The 24,783-nt window shown below is 24.6% G+C and overlaps 1 protein-coding gene across 10 annotated transcripts; it reads right to left on the reverse strand.

Annotated features, from left to right (window-relative positions):
- Positions 1 to 605: 605 nt before the first annotated feature.
- On the reverse strand, positions 606 to 24,707 carry LOC127282681 (protein diaphanous). 10 transcript variants are annotated; one of them, XM_051307093.1, is made up of 17 exons: positions 21,708 to 22,087; positions 7,657 to 7,830; positions 7,136 to 7,434; positions 7,008 to 7,028; positions 6,447 to 6,756; positions 6,028 to 6,374; positions 5,666 to 5,954; positions 5,410 to 5,584; positions 5,153 to 5,325; positions 4,906 to 5,048; positions 4,538 to 4,805; positions 4,223 to 4,462; positions 3,858 to 4,112; positions 3,612 to 3,776; positions 3,299 to 3,542; positions 928 to 1,009; positions 606 to 810 (listed from the first exon to the last, which is right to left on the reverse strand). In XM_051307093.1, exons 1-17 carry the CDS (start codon positions 21,765 to 21,767, stop codon positions 789 to 791), a joined length of 3,267 nt encoding a protein of 1,088 aa, XP_051163050.1. In that variant the 5' UTR covers positions 21,768 to 22,087; the 3' UTR covers positions 606 to 788. The 10 variants fall into 10 exon arrangements, with proteins under 10 accessions (XP_051163050.1, XP_051163052.1, XP_051163042.1 ...); XM_051307085.1 differs by lacking the exons at positions 606 to 810; positions 928 to 1,009; positions 21,708 to 22,087 and adding exons at positions 8,005 to 8,313; positions 9,118 to 9,382; positions 12,294 to 12,403 and having other exon boundaries at positions 1,644 to 3,542; XM_051307086.1 differs by lacking the exons at positions 606 to 810; positions 928 to 1,009; positions 21,708 to 22,087 and adding exons at positions 8,005 to 8,313; positions 9,118 to 9,301; positions 12,294 to 12,397 and having other exon boundaries at positions 1,644 to 3,542.
- Positions 24,708 to 24,783: the final 76 nt, after the last annotated feature.

A 24,783-nucleotide genomic window follows, 5' to 3' on the forward strand; every position in this document is an offset into this window, starting at 1 on the left:
CAGCCGAACGATTGCGAACTTAAAAAAAAGTTCAACAATATCGTTTTATAATAAATAAATTAGAAAAAGCATCTCTATCACAATTCGCAGAAATTTCTACGTCATTTAATAAATAAGACGCAATTTCAAAAAAGAAAAAAAAAATCATAAAAGAGAGTTTTTTCCATAAGCGTAAATTCACAGTCTCGGCTTTAGTTATTAGGCACCGCTTAATTCATAATTTAAACATTCTTTTTTTGTACATTAACAAAAAAAAAAAGTAAAACGCAAATAAACCGTTAATTACAAATGCACCGTATAAAAAATATTGAGATTAAAAACTTATCGATTTGAAAAAATATTTACATTTCTCAAAAAAAAATTCGTGTACAATATTATACAACATTTATCTACATTTTTTTTATATATGGAAAATTAAATCCATTAAAAATTTATTACAAAAAATAAACTTTGTATATATGTAAATTTTTGCGCAATTAGTCGATTTTTGTGCAAATTTACACTGTCACGAATTATCGTTTGGAAACGAAAAAAAAAAATGAAAAAGAAAGGAAGACTATATTTCAACTTCTTTTTCTTTTGCTCTGTGTTTCATTATGAACACAAAAAAAAAAATTGATATTTTTTTTCATTACCTCTCGAACATTTTCGAATAAAATGTTCACATCAAAATTGTTTATCCTCTTCGAAACAAATTTTTTTTTGGAAACACAACTTGTTTCATTCTCATGAAGCGTAAAACATCACAGCATTGAAATAACGGACGGATTACAGCATCACGTTTCTAGTTACGCTGAACTCAACAGTTCACTGAGAATTAAAAAACAGGAAATTTTAATTAATAAAAGAAAAATTTAATTAAACAATTACAAAACTAAAACTTTATTTTTTAAATAAAAAAAAAAATACTGGACAAAAATTACTTACGTTGATAATTCTCTTCCTAATAAGCCTGTTCCGACCAATCCTGTGCGTGATCGACTTCTATTAAGTTGCGCCCTTCTCTCAGCTGTGAAATTAAAATTAATTAACAAACAATTTACAAATTAATTATAAAATATTTTCAATTTTTTAATTGTTATTTTAAATATTAAAAAAAGTAATTTTTAATTGATATTAAAGAAATATCAATATGTAGATAGAAAAACTGAAATTAATTGATTTGTCTTTGATGACAAAATATACAAAGCAATTAGAAGGAATAATTTGTACATAAACGAAATATGTCCGATTAGATGAATCATTACACAAATAGAAATATTTGCGGACAATTTACAAACTAAAACGATATTCGTTTAATTAATCGTGTACACAATTCTTAGAAGCACTGAATACTCTTAATTAAATGACACACACACAAAAAAAATTGCAAAAAAGTACAATAATTACTATTAATTAGACTCGCCATTAATTAATTTATTAATTAAAATAATAAATTGAATTAATATTAAAAGAGAGAAAATTAAAAAAATAAACAATTATTTTTTTTTAATAATAACCATAACAGTTCACAGTAAGTAATAAAAAATAAAAATAATTTATAAGTACAAACAATCTAAAAATACAACAACAAAATTTAATTAAAAAAATTGATTCCCGTTTGAAAAGTCAATGTTAAGTAAAAAAAAAAAAAACCAAAAAAATTCTGAAAATGAATTTAATAAATAAATTATTCATATATATGTTTGACAAGAGTTTGTACAAGATATTTTCTATTACATTTCGCAAAAATAACAAAGCGTTTTATAGTGTCGAATCACAAACGAAAGTAAAAAAAAAAAAAAAAAGTAAAAGAAATTGTCTCACATAATTAAATCAATCTTTTTCAAAAAATTTTTGTCTTAAAAGACAAATCAAAAATTTTAATAATTTATCATTAATCTACAAAATTATGTCACAGCTTCTCAATTATCACATAATTTCATCGAGAAAAAAAAACCGTGTTAATAAATATTATTTTTTAAATATTGCCTATCAAAAATATTTTCCATAAATAATAATCTCTACAAAAAAATTGTATTTTCAAAAAAAAAAACATAAAAAATTATTTAAAATATCAAGTCTCAGAAGTAAAATAAAAAAAAAATAATTTACAATTGTTCCGGAAAATTACAATTAAAAACAAACAAAAAATTAATACAGCGAAACCATAGTCTTAAAAAAAAAAAAATGAGAAAAAAAACCAAATTTAAAATATTTCCTATCTATGATTATTTGATGTGTTACTTTGTAAATTCCGATTCAGTGTTTTGTTTAATATTATATTTTCTTCTCACACTCTTTGCCGAATCTCCCAATTTTCTCCATAAATTCCAAGTTTTCTTTTTTTCCTCACTACTTTGTGAAGTAATCGAACCCCTATAATGTTTAGAAATTGGGGAAAATTTTTCCGTAAATTTCGAATTACTCGACACAGCAAGAGAATTTTCTCTTGATTCATAATCATTTTTTGAATGGAAAAACAATTCAGTTGTAAAAAAATTCTCATTCTCATCAAGATTGACAACATTTAAATCATGTTGAATATTATCAGTGAATTTAAATGATTTCTTATGTTTTCTAGAATTTTTTCTTCGATTCACAATAGCGCGTCGAATAAAACTATTTTTCTTCTTTCTCTTACCGACAATTAAATTTTTCCTCACATTATCCCCCATGTGAAATTCATTTGATTGTAAATTTTCTTCATTAAAACAATTTGGCATAGAAATTTTCAGTTCTTTTATTACCGAATCATAAGATGCTTTTTGAATAAAATTTCTCGGTACAGTTGTCAAATAATTCTTTGGCGATGGTGTTTGAAGATCATGAATATTATTATTATTATTTTCACAAGCAGAAAATGTTCTCCTCGGCGTTTCTTCAAATCCAGAAGTTATAAAACAATCACTTGCATCGGATATGTCAGATTTATTTTTAAAAATTCTACTCACTTTATAAATAACATCATTTTTTCTTGGCGCTTTTTCAGCGTGACTTAATAAAATATTTTTTATACGATTTTGATTATTATCCTCAGGTGTGAAAAATTTTTCTTTTCTTATAAAATCAACAATTTCAACTCGTGATTTATTTTCAAATTTATTTTTTCTCGGTGTTTTCATTGCCTCTTTTAACATGAGATCTTTGATAAATATTTGATTTTCCTCGGGTGTTGAATAATTATTATTATTATTATTATTTTCTATATTTGTATTATTCTTTGATTCAATACGCGTGAAATTTCGATGAACACTAGATTTTCGTCTGACAATTGTCACACTAGTGGAATGAATATTCCTAACGAGTTTAAACTTACCACCAGCAACGCGTGTTTGACGTTTGCGACGTTGATCAGGTCGACTAAATGCCGATCCCGTTTGTAGAGCTTCCATTAAACTGTCCATAACGCCTTCCTGTGTTTCATGCGCATTCATATCGACTAAAGCGCGTTTTCTTTCGGCACGTGCGGCTTTTTCAACTTCCGCTTTTTCGCGCGCCTCTTTTGCTCTTCTTTGCTTCTCCTCCGATTCGCGCATTTTCACTATCTCCTTTTGCGCTTGCTGAAAATTAATTTTAACAATTAAAAATAAAATTTACAAAATTTATTAATTCGAAAAAGTAATACATACCGTGAAATCGTCTTTAAACTTTTTAATATCACCGAAGAATTCTTCGATAGTGCATTTTTGCTTATCAAAAGCGAAGAATTCCGAAATTCCCGTATAGAGATTGTCCATATTTTTAAACATATTTTGCATCACTTCATATGACTCTCTTGCTTTTTTCGAGAATGGCTATTAGTGAAAATAAAGTTAAGGAAATATATTAGGTAAGAAAATAATTTTTTTTGTTTTAAATGATAAATAAAAGGATACAGTCATAACATCAGCAAAACGATCCTGATCGCTTTGTGGAATTCTTGCATTGACAACATCTTGTTCGAGATTTTTAATATTATTCTCCATTTGCCGTAGTGTTCGTTGAATATTTTCTAGAGATACCCGACTCGCTCGATCAACGTGAGTCAATTCTTCCAAAAAATTTAAACAATCGGGAAACTTTCGCTCTATTGTATCCACCAAATAGTGCATTAAAGTTTGCCTATTGTCAATATCTTTTGTTGACGTTAACTGAAATTATTTTCAATTTAAATAATACATTCTTTTAAACCTTGATTTCAAATTTAATTATTTTGTATTAATTTTGATTGTAAAAAAATATTTTAAAAAATAGTAATCACCTTAGTGAGAAAACTGATTTCGAAACCAAATGCTTGACCGTTCTTTGATCCAGAATTCATGTAATTTCCAAGAAGAAGAATCAATTCGAGAATTTTCGCGAATTTTTTACTTCCTTTCACTTCCTCGCAGGCTGCTGTTCCCGCTACAATATCTGGCTTTACATCCTGGACCAATTCTTCGTATCGTAGCATAAAACTTAACGATCTCAGTCTTGGAAGTAATCGCTTAATCGTCGATACCTTAGGGAAAAAAAGAAAATTTATATTAAGTAAAAAAAAAAACAAATCTAAAAAAATAGAATTTAAATTATTTACCGTCACGCAGAATTGCTCGGCCTCCGTTAAATCATCATAATTATCTTTGAAATTTTGTAATTTTGCTAATTGATCGGGCGGTGGTAAATATTGAATTAAACCCTGTAGAATATTATCGGAAATAACTGGCCCTTCACATTTTAATAAACATGTTTTGACATCCTCATACGACATATGTTTTAACGAGCCACTGAGGAGAATTAAAATATTTTGCGCTGCTTTACTATCCAATACTTTTAGATCCTTAATCTTCTTCGCTGGTGTAGATCTAAAATTTATTAATAAATAATATTAAAAAATAATTTTTATTAATAAAAATTCTACAATTTATATATATATATATCTATAAATTCGAAAAAATAACATACTTATCAACAACGTCGTCAATTTTCTTTCCACTTGGCTTTGAAGAGAATCTTTGTGCAAGACCACTTAATATTTCTGGACTCGCGAGTTTGTCTTCTTGAACTTTTACCCAAAATGACTTTTCCGATATTTTGTGCGGCAAAATCTACGATAAAAAAAAATAACGAGATGTTTTTGTTTATAATAAATTATTGAATATACTAATAAATTAAATTATAAAATTTAATTTGTAAAAAAAGAAATATTTACCGCCTTCCAGTTGGCTCTTTTAAGTGGTCCATCGACTTCCCACTTCTTCTTGGGCTTCATTCCATGTGGTAAAACTTGAACAGCATTTGCCATTGGCGGCCTGAAACCTCCCATCATCGGAGGTGGTGGAGGTCCCATTCCGGGCATTGGAGGCGGCGCCGGTCCTCCCATTCCTTAAAATAATTTAATTATAATGAAATTAAATTAAAATATTACTTTTTTTAAATTTTTCTACAAATATAAAAATAATTAAATACCTGGCATTGGGGGTGGTGGAGGTCCTCCCATACCTGGCATCGGAGGTGGCGGTGGCGCACCTCCCATTCCTGGCATCGGAGGTGGAGGAGGTCTTCCCATTCCTGGCATTGGAGGCGGTGGAGGCGCACCTCCCATTCCTGGCATTGGTGGCGGAGGTGGACAACTTCCAATTTTCTAAAAAAATAAAAACAAAATTCCCAATTAATTAAAAATAAAATTTTTCATTTCAATGACAAAAAATTAAAATTAACTTACACCAGGTGAACCACCAATTGGCCTTCCTGTTTCAAGTTCTTTAATTTTATTTTCCGCGTGTTGCAATTTTGCCTCAGCCTCCTGTTTCCTTGCAATTGCTTCCTCCAATTTCTGTGACATTTCCACTAATCTATGTTCCTCTTCGGCTTTTGATTTCTCCACCAGTGTTTCGATTAGTGGTTGAACATCAATTTGAAATCGTTTTGTTGCACTAAAATCGGGATCGCAACCCGATCGATGCAATACAATTTGTGATACACATTCTTCTATGAGTTTATAATACGCCGGTCTAAAATAAAAAATTATTCTCATTAATTTTAATTCAAAAATAATTTTTTTTTTTTTATATAAATGACACTCACCTTACTAGAGAATCGTCTCGTATAAATAGTAAATGTTGTAAAATTGATAAAAAATATGGTTCAGCAACTGTATCCATAACCATATTTTTAACGACTTCAAAACAATCGTTAACATCGTCCAATTCAAGTCGTACGTGATCGAATCTTTGGACAAATTCCTCATAATCCTCTTCTTTATAATCGTTAAAGATTTTCAAATGAGTCGCTAAATCCTCCGATTCATCGCCTTCTAATGTATCTAAAATATCAGCCAATCCAACGCGCATTATTTCGTTTCGCAAATGCAATCTAAAATCCAAATCATCGGCAGATGAAATTATTGAATTTATCAATTGTAAACACACGACCTGTAAATTATAAACATTTTAACGTAATGAAAATTTGCAAATACGAATTTTTTTGAAGAATTTTATACTCACCCTAAGATTTTCGTTTTTCTTATTCATTAGTCCTTGAACAATTGGTTGAAATCGTTCTCGACCTTTAAATTCTCCATTCATTGTGATAGCGTCTAATACTTTTTTATGGCTGTCACTTGAAATGAGACAAACTGCGCCAAGAAGTTTAACAACTTCATACATTACAGCTGGTTTACTTGGTTCCAATGATCTTGCGACTATCGTTAAAGCTTCATGATGCGCCAACATTTCTTTTATTCCAACAGTATTATTCATAATTGCTTTTAAACAGCGAATGCATTCGTACTGTATTCGTTCGTATCGATTGTCACTGTAAAAGAAAATATGTTCTTTTATTAATAAATAGTAAACAAAATTATTTTTCATTTTCTATTTTGTAAATCAATTTTTTTAAAGAAAATTTTCACAATGCACAATCAAATTATTATAATTTTAGTTTTAAAAAATTTTGATTTTAGAAATACAATGCATGTAAAATAATAAATAAATTAGTAAACATGCGATGCAAAATAAAAATTGTAAGCTATTTTTATCCATAAAATATATTTTTTTTAAAATTACCTATCATATGAAATGAACGCGCTGCAATCAAATGACAAAAAAAGATATTTTTAATTAGTGTCAATGTATGTTATCATACATTGAATTAATTTTCCGTGAAAAAAAATTTTTGTTTTAATAAAACTTACTTCCTGTAACATTCATTGAGAGTCGCAAGGACCTGTTTCAATCCTTTTGTTCCAAATTCTTGCACCCAACTCAATGTATTATTTGTGAGAGCAATTCTAAGTGATTCGACACAATTATAAATTTTATTTACACTTAAATCTGGTTGAGCCAAATACTGTATATAATCGGCTGGTTTATCGAATTTTGATTTATTCTCCTGAATACTGCCTTTATAGTGTAAAATTAACATCTCCTTTTTCTTTCCTGCCGATTGTTGACGAAGTGGTTCCTTCTTTTCTTCATTTAAATTCATATTCGCCTAGAAAAAAAAAGAAATCAAATTAAATTTACTGAATTTAAATTTATGAAAAATATTAATTTACCCCTTTTTTTTTGAGAAAAATTTTTTATTTTTCAAAAATACTTTTTGATTCTTTTGAGATAGAAAAAAAAAATTATGCCGTCAAAAGGATTAAATTAAAAAATTTGATAAAAATTTATTAATTTCTTTAAATTATTTAATTTTCTATTTAAAACCTACCAACATTTCCTCAAATCGATCATTAACAGTTTCCTCATCCATTCTCTCGATCATGCAACGTTGTTGTTCGATTTCGTTGAAATCTTCGCCAGAATTTGGACGGGGGATGGTGTTGTGACCGAGACCACCACCCCCTCGACCAGATTTTTTCGGTCGACCGAACCATGTGTCCAGCTGAAACAAAAAAAAAGAATTTCATCTTTAAAAAAAATATTCTCAAAAAAATATTTTTCAAAAAATAATAAAATATTTTTAAATAAGTATTACAATAAAAAATTTTTAAATATAAAAAATAAATATAATTTTTTTTTGTTTTTTGATAAATAAAAAAAGGGTTTGCAAAATTACCTTAAAAATATCAAAAATGAATTCAAACGTTATGCAACGCATTTTTTTTTTTTTTTATACAATAAATTTCAAGTGTATATTGTCACTCGAATTGATTATTGTGTACTGAAGTTTAAAAAATAGGTGTGAATAATTATTTTTTTACTAACTCTCACTTGCCAAAGAGTTAGAGGAGGAAACATTTGATGGCTCATAATATTAATGAAATTCACTTATCATTTATGCTTGAGACATTCCCCATAAGCTAGTCTTATTGGGCAAGTTTTAGCGATAATTATTATTTTCACTCCTCTCATGGCACTTGGAATTCTACAATACATAATTGAAATATATATTTCAAAATCAAAAATTTATTTCAACATTAGATAACAATAATAATAATTGAATAAAGAGATAGATAAAAAAAAATTACAAATTATATTTATGTAATAAAAATATAAAAAATAAAAAAATTCTTGAATCAAATGACAAAAAATAAAATTTATATAATGTTAATTTTTGCAAATCGCATAAATGGACAAAATGACCTCGTCTCTCTCTCTCTCTCTCTCTCAACATTTGAAGAGGAAAATTGGTAACGCTAATCAATTATAATCATCGCATTTGTAAAATCTAGATGGATACATCACTTGTTCAATTAAATTCAGTTTCCTAATTACATTCTGCAAAGGTCAAATTTATCAAAATCTCCAAGAGATTTATTCTGATAATAAAAAGGTTAAAATTTGAGAAAGGTCATAACTTCAAAAATATTATAATTTCTTTTTTTTTCACGAGAAAAAGTGAATTATTTTTTGCGATAAATTAAATATTATTCATTATTATTTTTATATAAAAAAAATTAACTTTAAAAAAAAAAATTAAATTAAAAATTTAAATTAATAAAAAATTAAAAAATTAATTGCAATTTCTAATAATAATAAAAATAATATCAATAAAAAAAATTAGAATAAAGAATAAAATAATTATGAAAGGTTTTAAAATTCGAAGTAAAAATTTTTATTTTTTATTTATTGAAAAAGGAATTTAAAAATATACGTTAATTTGAGCTAATCAACAGGTAAATGAATGTAATTAATTAAGAAATCAAGAAAAAAAAAAATAAAAGCTCACCCATTCTGTAAGCATGACGTGACTTGATTAGTTTTCAATGATACACTCTTATTTTTTTTTTTTTTTTGAACTATATTTCACAATATTTAATTGTTCCCACGACACGACATTTCCTTTGTAATGTTTCCTGGCTCAATTTAAAATTCATCGTGTTAAAACTGACTTTCAGCATAGGCCTTTAACACTAATATATTTCACCGGGGTTTGCTTTCACTGATTATACCTTATTTCCGCACATGTTCACTATTTTTCAATTTCCATGATACTATTTACGTTTTTTTTTAGGGAATTTTTTTTTTAATTTCAATTAATTTTACACAGTGAATAATCAATAAATGTTAACAGTATTTAAAAGCGAAGTGTTTCTGATATGTTATATATAGTGAACGGTTCATGGTAAAATGCGAATCGACTCGTATTTTTGACCCACTGCCCCAATATTTCAGTGAAGGGGTTATTCACTCCAAATTCCACTAATTCAATTTTTTTAATTCTATTTTTAATTACTATTTAAAAATTAATTTTTATTTACTATTTTTTTAATTTAATTTTTTTTTATCCTCTTTTTAAATAATTTTTTTTTTTACTTTTACTCATTTTTCATAAGGCAAAATTTTATTTTTCCATTTTCAATGATAAACTTTGAACTTTATATGATTATATAATGTATAGTGAAATATGAAAATTTGCCACGGTTAAAAAAATCGTTTTACGTGCGAAAAAAAAAATTACTAAAAAGTCGAAATAAATAATTCTTATTTAATTTAGTAATTTTTTTTTTAATTTTCTTTGTAGAATTATAAAAAATTTTTCACCTAAATTGTATCACGTAATAAAAATAATTGAAGATAGAAAAAAAATTGATAATTGTCCTGGATTAATGAACACATGACGCCGTATTATTTATAGCAATGATTCGAGATGACGTGAGCAATGGATTCTTCTCTATATATTGCGTAAATGAGTGCAGGGACACATTCGACATTTTTTTTTTTTTACTACTTTTCAGAGTAACTGTGAAATATTGCACTTTAAATTATTCTACGCGTTTGAATTTAAAAAAAAAAATTTTTTTGTGCTCTATTTTATACAGAAATAAAAAAGTAAATTTACAAAAAATTAACAAAAATAACAAAACGATCAAAAAAACAAAAAAAATTTTTTTTCCCCCATTTTTAAACGAAGAACGCTAACATCTAATTTTCAGATACTTTCGCTATAATATGTTTTTAAGATAAAACCTGTTCGAGGAATTCTGAGTGTAGAAAAAAAAGAACTAGAAAACCACTCACCTAAACATATTTTACAGAATCATTTATTTTCTCTCTTTAAAATCATTTTACCAGAATGTCATGTGAAAAATTAAAAAGCTAAAGTTCAATGTACATTATCTGCAATTATTAAAAAAATTTAATTATAAATTAAATTGGTAATTATTTAATAATTTAATATTTGATTATTTAATAAATATTTTTCTATAAAAAAAAGGTGTGACGATTATAATAAAAAAAAATAATTTTAATATAAATCTCTACATAACTAAATTTCCTCTGAAATAAAAATCCTAAAATCCTGTACGTCTAAACTACAGAAGTGACCCTGATGGAAAAACAAGTAAAAAAAAAAATTCCAAGAATATCTCATTAACATGTTTCAAAGGCTATCGAAGGAAAAATTTTCCACTTTGAATTCTTAATATAAAATTCAATTTTGTAATATATTAAAATTTAATGATAATTTTCCAAAAAATAGAAAACTAAAATAAAATCCTCGAAAAAAAATTAAAAATCAAATCAAGTTTCGAAATTAAATTTCAGTTTAATTTACAAATTTAAATGTTGCAAAAATTCCAAAATTAACGAATTTGGTATTTAATTTACGAAAATAGGAGAATATTTTCACTATACATCATTGAATGTGAGTCCTTGAGAAAAATAATTTACGATTCTTTTTGCCAAATATTGAATTTTTTTTCAAAGATTTTAAACTCTGTATAGATAACATTAAACAGGAAAAGTCCTTGTAAATTGAAAATAAAAATCTTTTCAAATGTCCTTGTTTACCAATTTAATTTTTATATATTATATCCTTTCAGTCTATTTTTAATTACCGCACGAAAACAAAAATGAAAAAATTATTTCTGACAATGTGATCATCGCAATGTAATCATCATTTTTCAGATAGAAATAATCCTTCACAAACACAATATTTCACAAAACGATAAATGGAAATCTAAATTTCTAAAGCACAAATTTAAATTCCATTTTGTAAGAAATGTAAATTCCTCTACTATAAATCACACAATTCCAACTGGAAAATAATCTTATGAAGAAAATACCAATTTTTTTGGATATTAAATATTAATATTATTTTTTTAATATTAATACTATTTTTTAAAAATTAATATTTTTTTCAATATTAATTATTAAAAAATTAATACTTTTTTTAATATTAATACTATTTTTTAAAAATTAATATTTTTTTGAATATTAATATTATTTCTTTTAATATTATTCTCAATTGTTTCATTTTTTTTTCCAATTGTCATGTGTATTTTTTTTCTGATGCTTTTCTTAGATTTTGTCAAGAGTATCACGTGTACTTTTTTTTAGTAATTTAAAATACACTTGAAAAATCACTGGTAAGCTTTTAATTTTTTTTTCAGGCCAATGATTTTAAGTCCAACTGTCATTGAAAACTCGAAAGATATGATGGTCGTCGCACAACAGATTCAAAAAAAAAAAAAGAGACTAATCAGTCACGCTCCGAGTGACAAAACAATTAATTATGACTGGAAGGTTTTCTCATATGCACGCAAAATAATTTAAATTAAATGTTAAATTTTTTAAAATAATTTAAAGTCCACTTTTCAATTTTTTTTTTGGTAGAATTTAATGAAAAATATTTATTAATATATATTTAATTATTTCCATTTAAAAATTCTATTTAATTAATTAATAAATATAATTAATTCTATTTAATTAATTTTATAATTAAAAAATTCCATTTAATTAAAAAATAAAATTAATTAATTTATAATTAAAAAATTCCATTTAATTAATAAATAAAATTAATTAATTTATAATTAACAATAATAATTTATATTTGGTAAATAATTTAAATTGAAAAAATTATTTTTTCAGAAACACTTCGCTCACAAAAAAAAAAAAATTCACCTGATAAAATAAAATATTGTTTTTTAGCGCGTTTTGCTTTTAAAAAGGAATTCATGTCAAGATGACGAGGTCAGTTCCGTATCGAGAGGAGGTTCGTGAAAGACTGAAGACTGAATGCATATTCTGCATCTCACACACGGATGATACTAATTGCATTTTGCGTAGGTGGAGTATATTGAAAGCGCTGTTAGAACTTCCGATTTGATTCAAATACAAATTATAATATATACTACAATGCGGATATAACAATAGATAGGCGTTTCAAAATACTTTTTTTTTTTTAAATCTCTCTTTCTTATAAAAAAAAACTCCAAAAATAAAAATAAATAAAAAATATTAATTAATTCAATAAAATTGAAAATTTTTTTAATTCGCGTGGAGAATGAATTTTTTTTTCATTAAAAATTGATGTCTCTAGCGAGTTTAAATTGAAGGTAATAAAATGACTTTAAAGAAATAACAAAGGAATGTTAAATAATGTTGTGTGTGATCGAGTCTGACAAAAATCTCACGATTACTTTTTTTTATAACTCACATTCACTCTCATAATTCTAGAGTTGCAAATATTTTATATTTGCATTTATATATTTAAAAAATATAAAAAATATGATTTTTTTAATTTGCAAAATCAAATATTAAAAAATTGTTTATAAATTTTTATTTTATTCATTTTTAAATATTAATTAAAAAATGAAAATTAATTAATTTTCATTTTTTCTTAAGTTTCTTAAGAAACTTTTTTTATATATTAAAAAAGGGTAATCAATACGTGACAATCGAATTCAACATAATAATATATATATATAAAAAAAAAACTGATACTCAGTAAAAAATACGCACTTATCAATGTTATGTAGGAAAATATTTAACAACAGTTTTTAGTGCGATAACAAAAAGAACGGTTATAAACATTTAAAAAAAAATTTTTTAAATAAAAAAAATTTAATTTTTTATTAAAAATAAAAATTGTTAAAAATTAAAATATCTTTTTCTTTTAATATTTATTATAATAAAATAAATAATTTAATTAATTAATAAATAAATCAAATAAAAATTCTTTTTTTTTACAATTTTTTTTTAATTTGGTACTCTTAAAAAAAAAATTGCTAATTACAACTCACTCCTTTATTTCCCTTAGACATTATTTTTTTGATGTTACTTGCGAGCTTTTCCGGTTTCTAAATTTCTTTTTATATATTATATATAATGTTCCGGTTTTAAAATTATATTCTCATTTTGCTTTTGCACACAATAATGTGATAAAAAAGCGAAATTCAATGCAATATGTACATTTTACCTAACGTCATCTATTGTTTATTTTTCAAACTTTATCTATTTTGTTATATATGGCGAACAAAAAAAATATACTTTGTTTAAAAGAAAACGAGTTTATAGTTATTTAAAAACTAAAAGCGATTAAAAATAAAATTTTAAATATTCAACTGTTCCACATCGTAAAATAAATGAATAAATAAATAAAAATGAATAAAATAAACTTTCTTAAAAATATGAATTTTTATGATAAACAAAATTAAAAAAAATAATTAATAAACAATTACTAAAATTTTCGTTCTGTAATCTGATTCAATATTATTATTATTATTATTAAATTATTATTTTATTATTACATTTTTTCAATCTATATTTGAATTAAATAAAAATATATTTGCCTCACAAAGTTAAATAAATATTTTTTTGTTTTACTATTTTATAAATATTTATTTCTAATTACAAAAAAAATATTTTATTTTAACTAAATAAAAAAAATCCTATGCTGGGACAATAAATAAATATTCAATGAAGAAATAAATATTTAATAAAAAATAAATTTTATAAAAAAAAAATTATTTAAAATAATTATTTTAGCTGCGTGTAAAATTTTGATACAATTTTTAAATAATCAAAAAAAAACCAAATTTTTTTTTTTGGCAAATAATATAAAAATACACCGCGATTATATAAGACAATGTAAATTTTATCTCCCTATATAGAAAATGTTAGCAAAGAGATATTTCTCGTACAGTTATATCTTGACTAGGAAGATTATTCTGTAACGGCACACAACATGCATGGAAATTAAAGAAACCAAAATGAATAAAAGGGAGTTCATCTGGATATAAGCTCTTGTGTATATATATATATTATAATGGCCAAGAGCTCACAACACTATTTTACTATATGTATACATATACATATACAAATTACTCTATATGCTGGAGCGATTATCAAGAACGAGTTCAGCCGGCCTTAAACTTTAAACACTGCTATATAACTGCCCTATAATTTTCGCGATCACTCACGTATATATATATATATATATATATATATATATATATATAGGGACATCAAAAGCACACCCTGGCAAGTGTATATAATAAAAAAAAAAAAAAAAAAAAAAAAAAATATTTTCGACTATTAGTGATGATAACGATAATAAAAATCTCTCAACTTTCATTGTACAAAATTTCATTTCGTATAACAATCATAATAATCATAATAATAATAATAAAAAAAATGAAATAATAACAAAAATAATAAAATAGTAACAATATATAGTAATAATAATAACAATAATAATAATAATAATAATAATAATAATAAAAAATAATGAAATAATAACAAAAATAATAAAATAGTAACAATATATAGTAATAATAATAACAATAATAATAAAAATAATAGTGTAACAATAATTATAATAAATAACAATAAATTAAAAATATATTGTAATTATATTATAATAATATTATTATTACATTTATTTATTAATATTTATTATAAAAATAATAAAAGTAATTAGAATGCTAATAATAATTATAATAAAAAAAATAATAAAATAAATTATAATCAAATTTTGGAAATATATAAATTAAGAATTAAATTATATACGAATTTTAATTAATGGCTCGTTAACATTTTTATATAGTATTTATGAATTTTCGAAATTAAAAAAATGCATTAAAAAGGTAAGCTGCAACTTTGTGAGGGAATTAGCTCAATATTCGATTGGAATGTAATCTATACGATTTCTCATTCACTTTTATATACGAAGCGAGTATACCACATTCCGCAATGTCAATTTATGATTAAATCATTGCTAAATAAACCTATATAATATTTGATAAGTAATAGTTTTTACAAAACAAAATTCTCAGCAAAATTTTGTACTAAAAAAAAAATTAAAAAAAAAAAGAAGAAATTAAACTTCAAAACCTACTACTCGTAAAATTAGTCATATGTAAATTTAATAAATCTGTTCATAAAAAAAAAAAAATAATGTTTGCTCTCAGAAGAAATATATTGATGTTAATGAGGCAATGTTTATTTGGTTAATTAATTTTTATTACAGAATCTATTAATTTTTTTTATTGTATTATTTTATATCAAAATAATTTATAATAATAATAATAAATATAATAATAATAATAATAATAATAATAATAATAATAATAAATAATTATAATAATAAATATAATAATTAATAAAAAAATAAATATTTATTTATTTATTTATTATATCAAATTATTTTTATACTATTTATATTATTTTGTATCAAGGAATTAAGAATTAATTTTTTTTTTCAATAAATTATTATTAAAAAAAAAAAAAAAACTCTTGTCTTTTCTAATTGAATGGCCTAATGACTTTTCAGAGGAAAAGCGAATAATAAAAAAATTGTATTAAGTAATCAAAAACGTCACTCATTATTGTCGATATTTTATAAATCGTTATTGCGCGAGAAAGACAATTTTCTCTTTTTTTCCCAATATTATTAGCAAAAGAACTATATAACTAAAATATAATACTAGTGAAATTCAAAAAAGGTCGATGAGGTCATCACACAAAAGTGATGTCATCGACCGAACACGCCTTCCTTCACAGACAGGGAACGATTCATCGGGCTTTTTTTTAACAAGTCGAGAGGATCAAGGATATCGTCACAGGACTCTTATTTGTTTTGACATCTATTCACACATATTTATTTGCAATTTATATATATTTTTGCGGAGGCGTGCGAATCAGACTTTCTAAATGAATTTTATTTTTTAAATAAATTTTTATATTTTTGAAAATGTATTTTTAAACAAAAAATTATAATTCTATCTTTGATAATTTTTCTAAAAGTAGAAAAAAAAAAATTTTTTTTGAAGTATTTTAAATTGAAGAGATACTCAAAAAATATTTTGAGTATTAAGTCGAAAATATAAATAATATTAAATTTTTTAAAATTATTTTTAGATAAGTTTCATTCATGTAGGATTCATCACAATTTTTTTTAAATTTGATATCGACTTGGCGTGACGGCTTTCGAACCACAATTTTTTTTTTTTATAATCAAAATGATACAGAAATATTGTAATAAAACTGGTTTCACTATTCAAGATTGAATTACCTACTTGCTTATAATTTTATATTATTATAAACTCGACACAAATTTTAGATTAGTATATATAAATTTTTTTACAAAAAGAATTATATAAAAAATTATATACTACGCTGAAAAAAAAAATTATTTGATTCAAGTAATCGGTTAGGTGACTATTTTTAAATAAATATTTATTTGTATTAAATAATTATGTATTTGTTTCAAATAAAGAAATTATTGATTCAAATATAATTTATTTAATTCAATTATTTGCTTTCAAAAATTATTTTGGTAAATAATTATTTAATATTCAAGTCGATTATTTGAATCAAATTTTTTTTTCAGTGTATAATAATAAAATAATTATATAATTCTAATAGTTAATTATAGCAGTATAATACCTGACAATAAATATCAATTTACCTAATATAATAATAATAATAATAATAATAATAATAATAATAATAAAAATGGTAAAATAACAATAATAATAATTTTTTTTGAAAGAAACAAGTTATTTTCTCGTGAAAGTGCAATTCTTATTATCTTTTTCTCGATATAGAAATTTAAAACGAAAAAGACAGTTTTCTATATATTTAAAGGTTAGGAATAATTATTATAATAATTATTATTTGTTAACAGTTAATGTTTAACTTTATATTTTTAGTAATTTTCAGAGATAAAATCGTTTAATAATAAATAGTTTATATACGGGCATGGAAAATTATAAAGGAACTATAAAACACTTTCTAATTATTATATGCATTCTGACTGTATATATATATGCGTATTACACAAAAATAAATTATATGAGGAAGTAATAAAAAAAAGAGACCTCAACGCTCTATTATTTTATTCCTCGCAATATTTAGAAAAAGGACGAATTGAAAAAAAAAAGAAAAAAAAATTTCTTTCCTACCTAAATATTTTTTTTTTTAAATTTTATTTATTTAGACGAAAAATATGTGAATTGACGTCATATTTAAGAAATTTAGTTTTTTTTTTATATATTCATATATAGGATGAAAGTAAATTATTTTCCTGTTGGTGTCTTTGGCGAAAAAAAAAAAATTTGGCTGTCTTCCCACTTTCTGTTTATACAAATTCATTATATATATTTAGCTGGCATAATTATACCGATCTACGTAAAACTATAGAATTTGTATTATTAGATCAAATTTATTTGTCAATAAATTAAAGAATAATAATCGCGAATTTATAAGTAAAAAATTTATTTATCTTAATAAAATAAAATAAAATTTATAAATAAAAAATTTATTTATCTTAATAAAATAAAATTAAATTTATAAATAAAAAATTTATTCATAATTACAAAAATATTTAGGAAAATATTTGCATTTGTAAATTTCAAATATATTTTTATAATTTCAAGTTTCCGAAATTAAAAAATATATAGAAATAATTAATTATTAAAAACTTGAATATATATTTTTCTAGCTTTTATATTCAATAAAAAAAATTTTCTTTCGCATCTTATAAGAGACGCAACTAATTGTTTTAATTAATAATAAAGACTTCACTTCATTGGACAATTGGACCTACATAGATAATTGTCGCGAGATCATTATTATGAAGACACATTATATAAGAAGAATTGTATATATATATATAGTTATTTTCTAACAATGTTGTGAGTATTCTATGATTTGTGAAAATGGCATTGCAAACGTCAGGGATTTTTTGACGTGTTCGCTCACAACTCCTGGGAACCGGTCGAGCTGCATTACTCTCCAAGACGACTGCATTCCGCGACAATTACAAGTTTGTCAGTACCCTTTTTTTTGCACTAAGCCTCTAAGGAACATGTGCTTTCAGAATAAAGTAGCAAAAAAAAAGAGGATCAAATATCGGTAACGTTTCATTTTGTCTGCCTTGTGTCTGAAACGATAACACACAATTTATGCAACATTTTTACTTTCTAAAAAATTAATTTTCCCAATTTATTATAAATCGAATTTTAATTCAATAAAATTTTAATTTAGCAGAATTAAAATTTAATAAAATTATTATTTATTTAAATTTTTTTTGGGACTTGCGAATTTAAAAAAAAAATATTATTATTATTATTATTATTAAAATATTATTATTATTATTATTATTTTAAAATATCGTGGAAAATATTTTGAAAACTGTGTCTACGTTTTCTATTTAGTATTCAGTTTGTATTCCAGTAAAAGCAGAAAATACAGCGTGTGCCCATGTGTAACATAAACATATCGCACTGACGATTGTATGCCTATCTTTCTACATGGATAAATATGAACTATTCAGAGTCTCTTTAAACAAATAGAGCAAACTCCCTCAAAAACTCTCTTTAAACAATTCAATTCAAAACTTTCATTCTCCATTTACGCAAAAACAACTTCCATTTATGGAAAAATAAATATTTTTCTCGAATCGCTTTCAATTTTTTTTCCCCCTTTTATTATCATCATTAATTATTATATTTTTTTTCACTTTTTTTTTTAATTCCCTTTCATTTTTTTTTTATTATCCAAATATTTATCAAAAAAATGTTAATTGAAACTAAAAAAAAAAATTGTTTGAAAAGGTATAACGTCAAAATTAGGATTGAATTGCCAGCCTTGAATGCTTAACTATTTCATGATTTCGCAGTTTCCTGTGATTGTTGTAATAGCAAAGTTAATCTAACCATAGCACGCAAAAATTTATTTCTTTATAAAAAAAAAATTTCATTCTGTTCTTTGTAAAAAAAAAAAAAATTTTCAAAGAAATTAAATTATTTGACATTAAAAAAAAGGATTTTTTAATTTTTAAAATAATTATTGCAAGATTGAATTCTTTATTCACCAAAGAAGTACTTTATCTTGAAAAAAAAATTGTAAGATACGATCGTGTCTCCTGATAAGATTTTAATATCAACAAATTTGCAGATACGAAAAAATATATATGGGGCATTCTTTCTCAACTTTACCACCATGCTGCCCATCATCAGTTTCAACGAAATTGAATGAAATACCGCTTAAAATTTTCAGAAAAATGTCAACTTTTGAATGCCGAGTGGCAAAATTGTCCGTTTTTGATTGGTTCATTCTAAAAATGACAAAATGGAAAAAAATAAAGAAAATAATTTTTTATGGGTCAAGTTCCAAATAGCACCCACCCCCGATTTCATTGAAACTTGGCATATTTACGTGATTTGGTGCGCTGATTACGAAAATCGTAGTGGAAATTGGCGCAAATTTGATTTTCATGGTGAAAACCATTAAAAACACTATAAAATCATGGTTTTTTGCGATTAACTCGTAAAAGTCGCAAAATTTCGAAAAATATTTCCAACAAAAGTTATAGATCACAAAAAAACACACATTTTATGTCTTATTCATTTTTTCCCAAAAGTGATTATTTTTCAAGAAAAATCCAAAAAACCGTCAAAAACACCAAAATTGATGGAGAAATCATAAATAGAGAGTAATTTTGTACTTTTAAGTATACTAACATATTTTATTGCGCTCATTACGAGAATGATAGTAAAAATTGCGATGTGCTTTCCTCAGCAACATTATTCTCAACAACGTAATATAATATTGTGAATACTTTTTTCCCCCATTAGTTTTTTAAGATAATTTTGTAATTTACAAATATCAGGGCATTTTTTACATTCAGTCAAATGACAATTTTCATCAGGATTTTTACATAAAATTTGACTTAGACATTCTTTATAATCATCCAAAATTATCTCGGAATCTTTAGAACGAGTTTTTAAATTTATCGAATCAATAATCAATTTGCAATTTTGATGAATAGTGCAGACGCAAACCAAATGTGTACCACTTGCACCAGCGATTCAAATCCTTTAATTCTCTAGCTTTCTGTGCAAAATACCTGGAACATTTGAATTCTCGAGCAACTTGTCTTATCGTCCATGTACTTGGCACTATAGTCAAAATCGTCAACCTTAAAGGATCAGTGATGTCGAGACTATAAAACTTGTTTTTCAATGCCCAAGCAGCACGTAATATAACCTCAAAGTGAAGGGAATATTCCAGCGATAATGTAGCAATATTAAAATGTCCGCCTCAAGGGAATATTCAAAGATGAAATTGAGGAAATGTTCCACGAGAATGTTCAAGGAATATTCCCAGGGAATATAGAGGGAATATTCCACGGTGATATTCGGAAAATTAAAATTAAGTTTTTTTTTCATTAAAAATACAACTTATTGCAATCTGAACGCTTTTAATATTACCGAGTTGTTTTAACACTTTTTCAATTTTCCGAATATCACCGGGGAATATTCCCTCAATATTTCCTCTATATTCCCTCTATATTCCCTGGGAATAATCCTCAAATATTCCTGTAGAACATTCCCTCGATTTCATCTTGGGATATTCCCTTGAGGCGGACATTTTAATATTGCTACATTATCGCTGGAATATTCCAAATATACCATGGAATATTCCCTTCACTTTGAGGTTATATTACGTGCTGCTTGAGCATTGAAAAACAAGTTTTATAGTCTCGACATCACTTGTTGGAATTTGTTGGAAATATTTTTCGAAATTTTGCGACTTTTACGAGTTAATCGCAAAAAACCATGATTTTATAGTGTTTTTAATGGTTTTCACCATGAAAATCAAATTTGCGCCAATTTCCACTACGAATTTCGTAATCAGCGCACCAAATCACGTAAATATGCCAAGTTTCAATGAAATCGGGGGTGGGTGCTATTTGGAACTTGACCCATAAAAAATTATTTTCTTTATTTTTTCCATTTTGTCATTTTTAGAATGAACCAATCAAAAACGGACAATTTTGCCACTCGGCATTCAAAAGTTGACACTTTTCTGAAAATTTTAAGCGGTATTTCATTCAATTTCGTTGAAACTGATGATGGGCAGCATGGTGGTAAACTTGAGAAAGAATGCCCCATATATATTCGAAATACATCAACCTGCATTTCTCTAAAAAAAATTTATTTTTTCTAATTTAATTTATTATTATAATTTTTTAGAAAATAAAAAAAAATTTAATTAAAATTAAGTATTTTTTTTCGAAAAATGTACCTTAATGCCGGATTCCGCTTTTCGATACCAACTTTTACTTCTTTGAACAGAATTTGACATGATGATATAAAATGAAAACTAATAAATTGTCTCAACAACACTCCAAGAAAAATGAAAACATTTTAAAAAATCTTCCGGAAATATAATCCACAGTGAAGAATAAAAAATCTTATAATCATTGTTTATATATCATTTACACGTTCGTGTTTCAATTATCACTCTATTTAGCACACTTAAGCATATAATTATTAATTGCTACTTGAATCACTTTTTTTTTTTACACACACTTTAGATCATCATCAATGTATTTAAATTACAAAATTCAGCGACATTTAAAAAAAAAATTAAACACAAAAAGAAACGAATAAAAAAAATTTCTGTATTTTTAAAAATGAATTCTTTTTAAAAATTCAAGGCAAAAAAAAAATCCGCAAATACGTATAATTTCAAGGATGAAATAAAAAGTACGATTTTTTTTTTTCAGAAAAATAAGAAAAACGCACTAAAAATGGAAAGATGACAAACAACGAGTATTAATTATCCACACACTTGGATTACGTTTTAATTCAGTTTAGTGTGCAGAGGACTGCGCACGACTAAACACTATATTTCACTATATGAAAACAGGAGAGCATAAAACATTCAAGTTTTACCTAGGAACATTTTGAAGACCAACATACACAACTTGTATATAATATATATATGCATGGTTTCTGCGACTGAATAGGTAGTTAACATACCAGCTTTTAAACATATAGAAGAGAAGGGGGCAATGCAGTAATAAATACATACCAACATTTGTAAGTGAATCATACTCCCGATAACTACATATAAACGAGTTAAACACAAAAATTTACCTTCAATTAATTATTGAACAGAAAAAAAAATTATTATTAATTAATTATTATTATTATTAGCTTTAATTTTTTATACGAAAAAAATTAAATTAAAATAAAAAATTTTATATGAAAAAAATTACTCACAAAACCAGCTGTTGCCTTATCCCTTCGATTTGACATTTTTGTTTATTTGTTTGTTTGTTTTTTTTGGGGGGACGTTCTCTACCCTCAATGCATGTCCTGGTATCCTAAAAAAATAATAATGAATTAAATTTGTAATTAATTAAAATTAATTAAAAAGCAAAAATTATATATAATTAATAAAATATGATAAATCAAACTGAAAATCTATTCTTCTTTTAATTACTTATGATTGATTAATTAATTTTGTTATTATTAATTATATAACAAAGGATATTGTGTATAAACTTTATTATAACAATTCTATATTGTGACGATTTTGAATAGCTCATTATCTGAATTAAAAACAAACTTAAGACAATTTACAATCTTTATTATTCTATTTAAGGTAATCAATTAAATGCACCCTAAATGATTTAATTAAATTTAGAGAACAATTGTATGACTTAAATAATGTTACCAACCGCCTGTTACTCTCTCTTCTAGACATTTTATTTATTAAGAGAATTGTAAAACAAAATCTTTAAAAAAAAATTTTTCTTCCATGAAATTAATTCTTAAAATAATTAACTAGAATAAAATAAAAATAATTATAAAATAAAATGAATGAAAATTTAAATAAATCAAATTCTCAATTATAAATTTGAATAAAATTAGATGCAACTTTCTACTTTATATCTGACAGCTTAAAAAAAACATAACATTAAAGAGATCGTTTACTTGAATTTAAAAATTAAATCAATTCTGGAGTCAATCTCTTATTTAAATGTGATATCATTACAAAAATACAAATATTTTTAGCATTAAAAATAAACTCAGACCTTGAGAAGAGAGAAACTTACTCATCAACAAACATAACTTCCATTCATCTAAGGTCGACTACTTCCTCAGGGCTAGTTCCTTACGGAAATCTCAATGTTTAAGCAAAAAAAAAAAAAAAATTACGAAAATTAAATCAAACCCGTACATTTACCTTTTAATTCCTACTTGTTAATTTTTTTCAATTATCAGAAAAGGAAAAAAAAACAACAAAGTAAAAACAATCATTTCACAAAGAAAATTAGTAGAAATACACTCAGCACAAAAGCTGATAGAAAATTATCATTTCAGAAAAAATTAATAATCTACATTTATAGTTGAGATATCAACTTCTAACTCGAAAAATGTTGAAACTAAATAAATTCGTCACAATACATAACTGCTATAAATAATAATTATTTGGACATACATACAAGTGAAAAATGTAAACAATAAACAATTATATTTACCTGAGATGAAAAAAAGTTGAAAATGAAAACTCAACAGCAGAGGCAGGATTCACACAGGTCAAACACAAATGCTGTTATTATTATTCACTAAGGACGATAATTTATAACACACAAGGATTCACTTTTCACGTATTATAATAAACAGCAAGATTTTAAATTTATAAAATTATAAATTTGTTCGTTAAAAATATACAATCCCAAACACACACACAAACAAACTTCTTTATTGAGCGTATGAAATTTGGTTAATTTGCCTATTAAAATGCTGTTTTCGTAATTCACTCACTATCAAGATTTGTGTATAAAATACATTTTAATTACAATGAAAAAACACTTATTTCACATGTTTCATTATCGCCATGAGAAAAATTGTCACAACACAAAACATCGTGTAACCTCGTTAAAACCGCGTACAATTTGCTTAAAAAAGCCCGTTAATTTCAAGAGACATGCCAGTTTAACATTCCAATGGTAAAAATCATCAATGATTGGATATTTAATTCACAATTTCATTGAATTTTATCTAAAGGAATATGCCAATGAATGCGTTTTATTTTGATCAACACACTGCACACGCGAAGGAACGAATTTCAAATAATTATCTTTTTTCTTTTTAAATAAAACAATAATTATCTTTTTACATTAATTAACAAACAATTCTAATGTAGATAATTGCTATTAGTTTCTTTTTTTTTAAACAAATATTGACTAAAAAAAACTTTATACAACAACGCACGAGAAGACGCGGAATCGAACTGAATTTAGAGGTTATGTTCGAGAGTTCAAGTTTCCGGACTAATATTCTCAGCCAATCAAAATGCATTGTTG

Source organism: Leptopilina boulardi, unplaced genomic scaffold (assembly GCF_019393585.1).
Source record: "Leptopilina boulardi isolate dan_hultmark-lab unplaced genomic scaffold, ZJU_Lbou_2.1 LbouV2_302, whole genome shotgun sequence".
In the NCBI taxonomy this organism is placed as follows: Eukaryota; Metazoa; Arthropoda; class Insecta; order Hymenoptera; family Figitidae; genus Leptopilina; species Leptopilina boulardi.

Bases quoted from the DNA above. Each gene is read 5' to 3' on its own strand.
- LOC127282681 (XM_051307084.1), bottom strand. From the start codon at position 21,767: ATGTCAAATTCTGTTCAAAGAAGTAAAAGTTGGTATCGAAAAGCGGAA. The intron at 5,585-5,665 runs GTAAGTTAATTT...TTATTTTTTTAG, and splicing joins CAATTGGTGGTTCACCTGGT to AAAATTGGAAGTTGTCCACC. The intron at 4,463-4,537 runs GTAAATAATTTA...TTTTTCCCTAAG, and splicing joins CCGAGCAATTCTGCGTGACG to GTATCGACGATTAAGCGATT.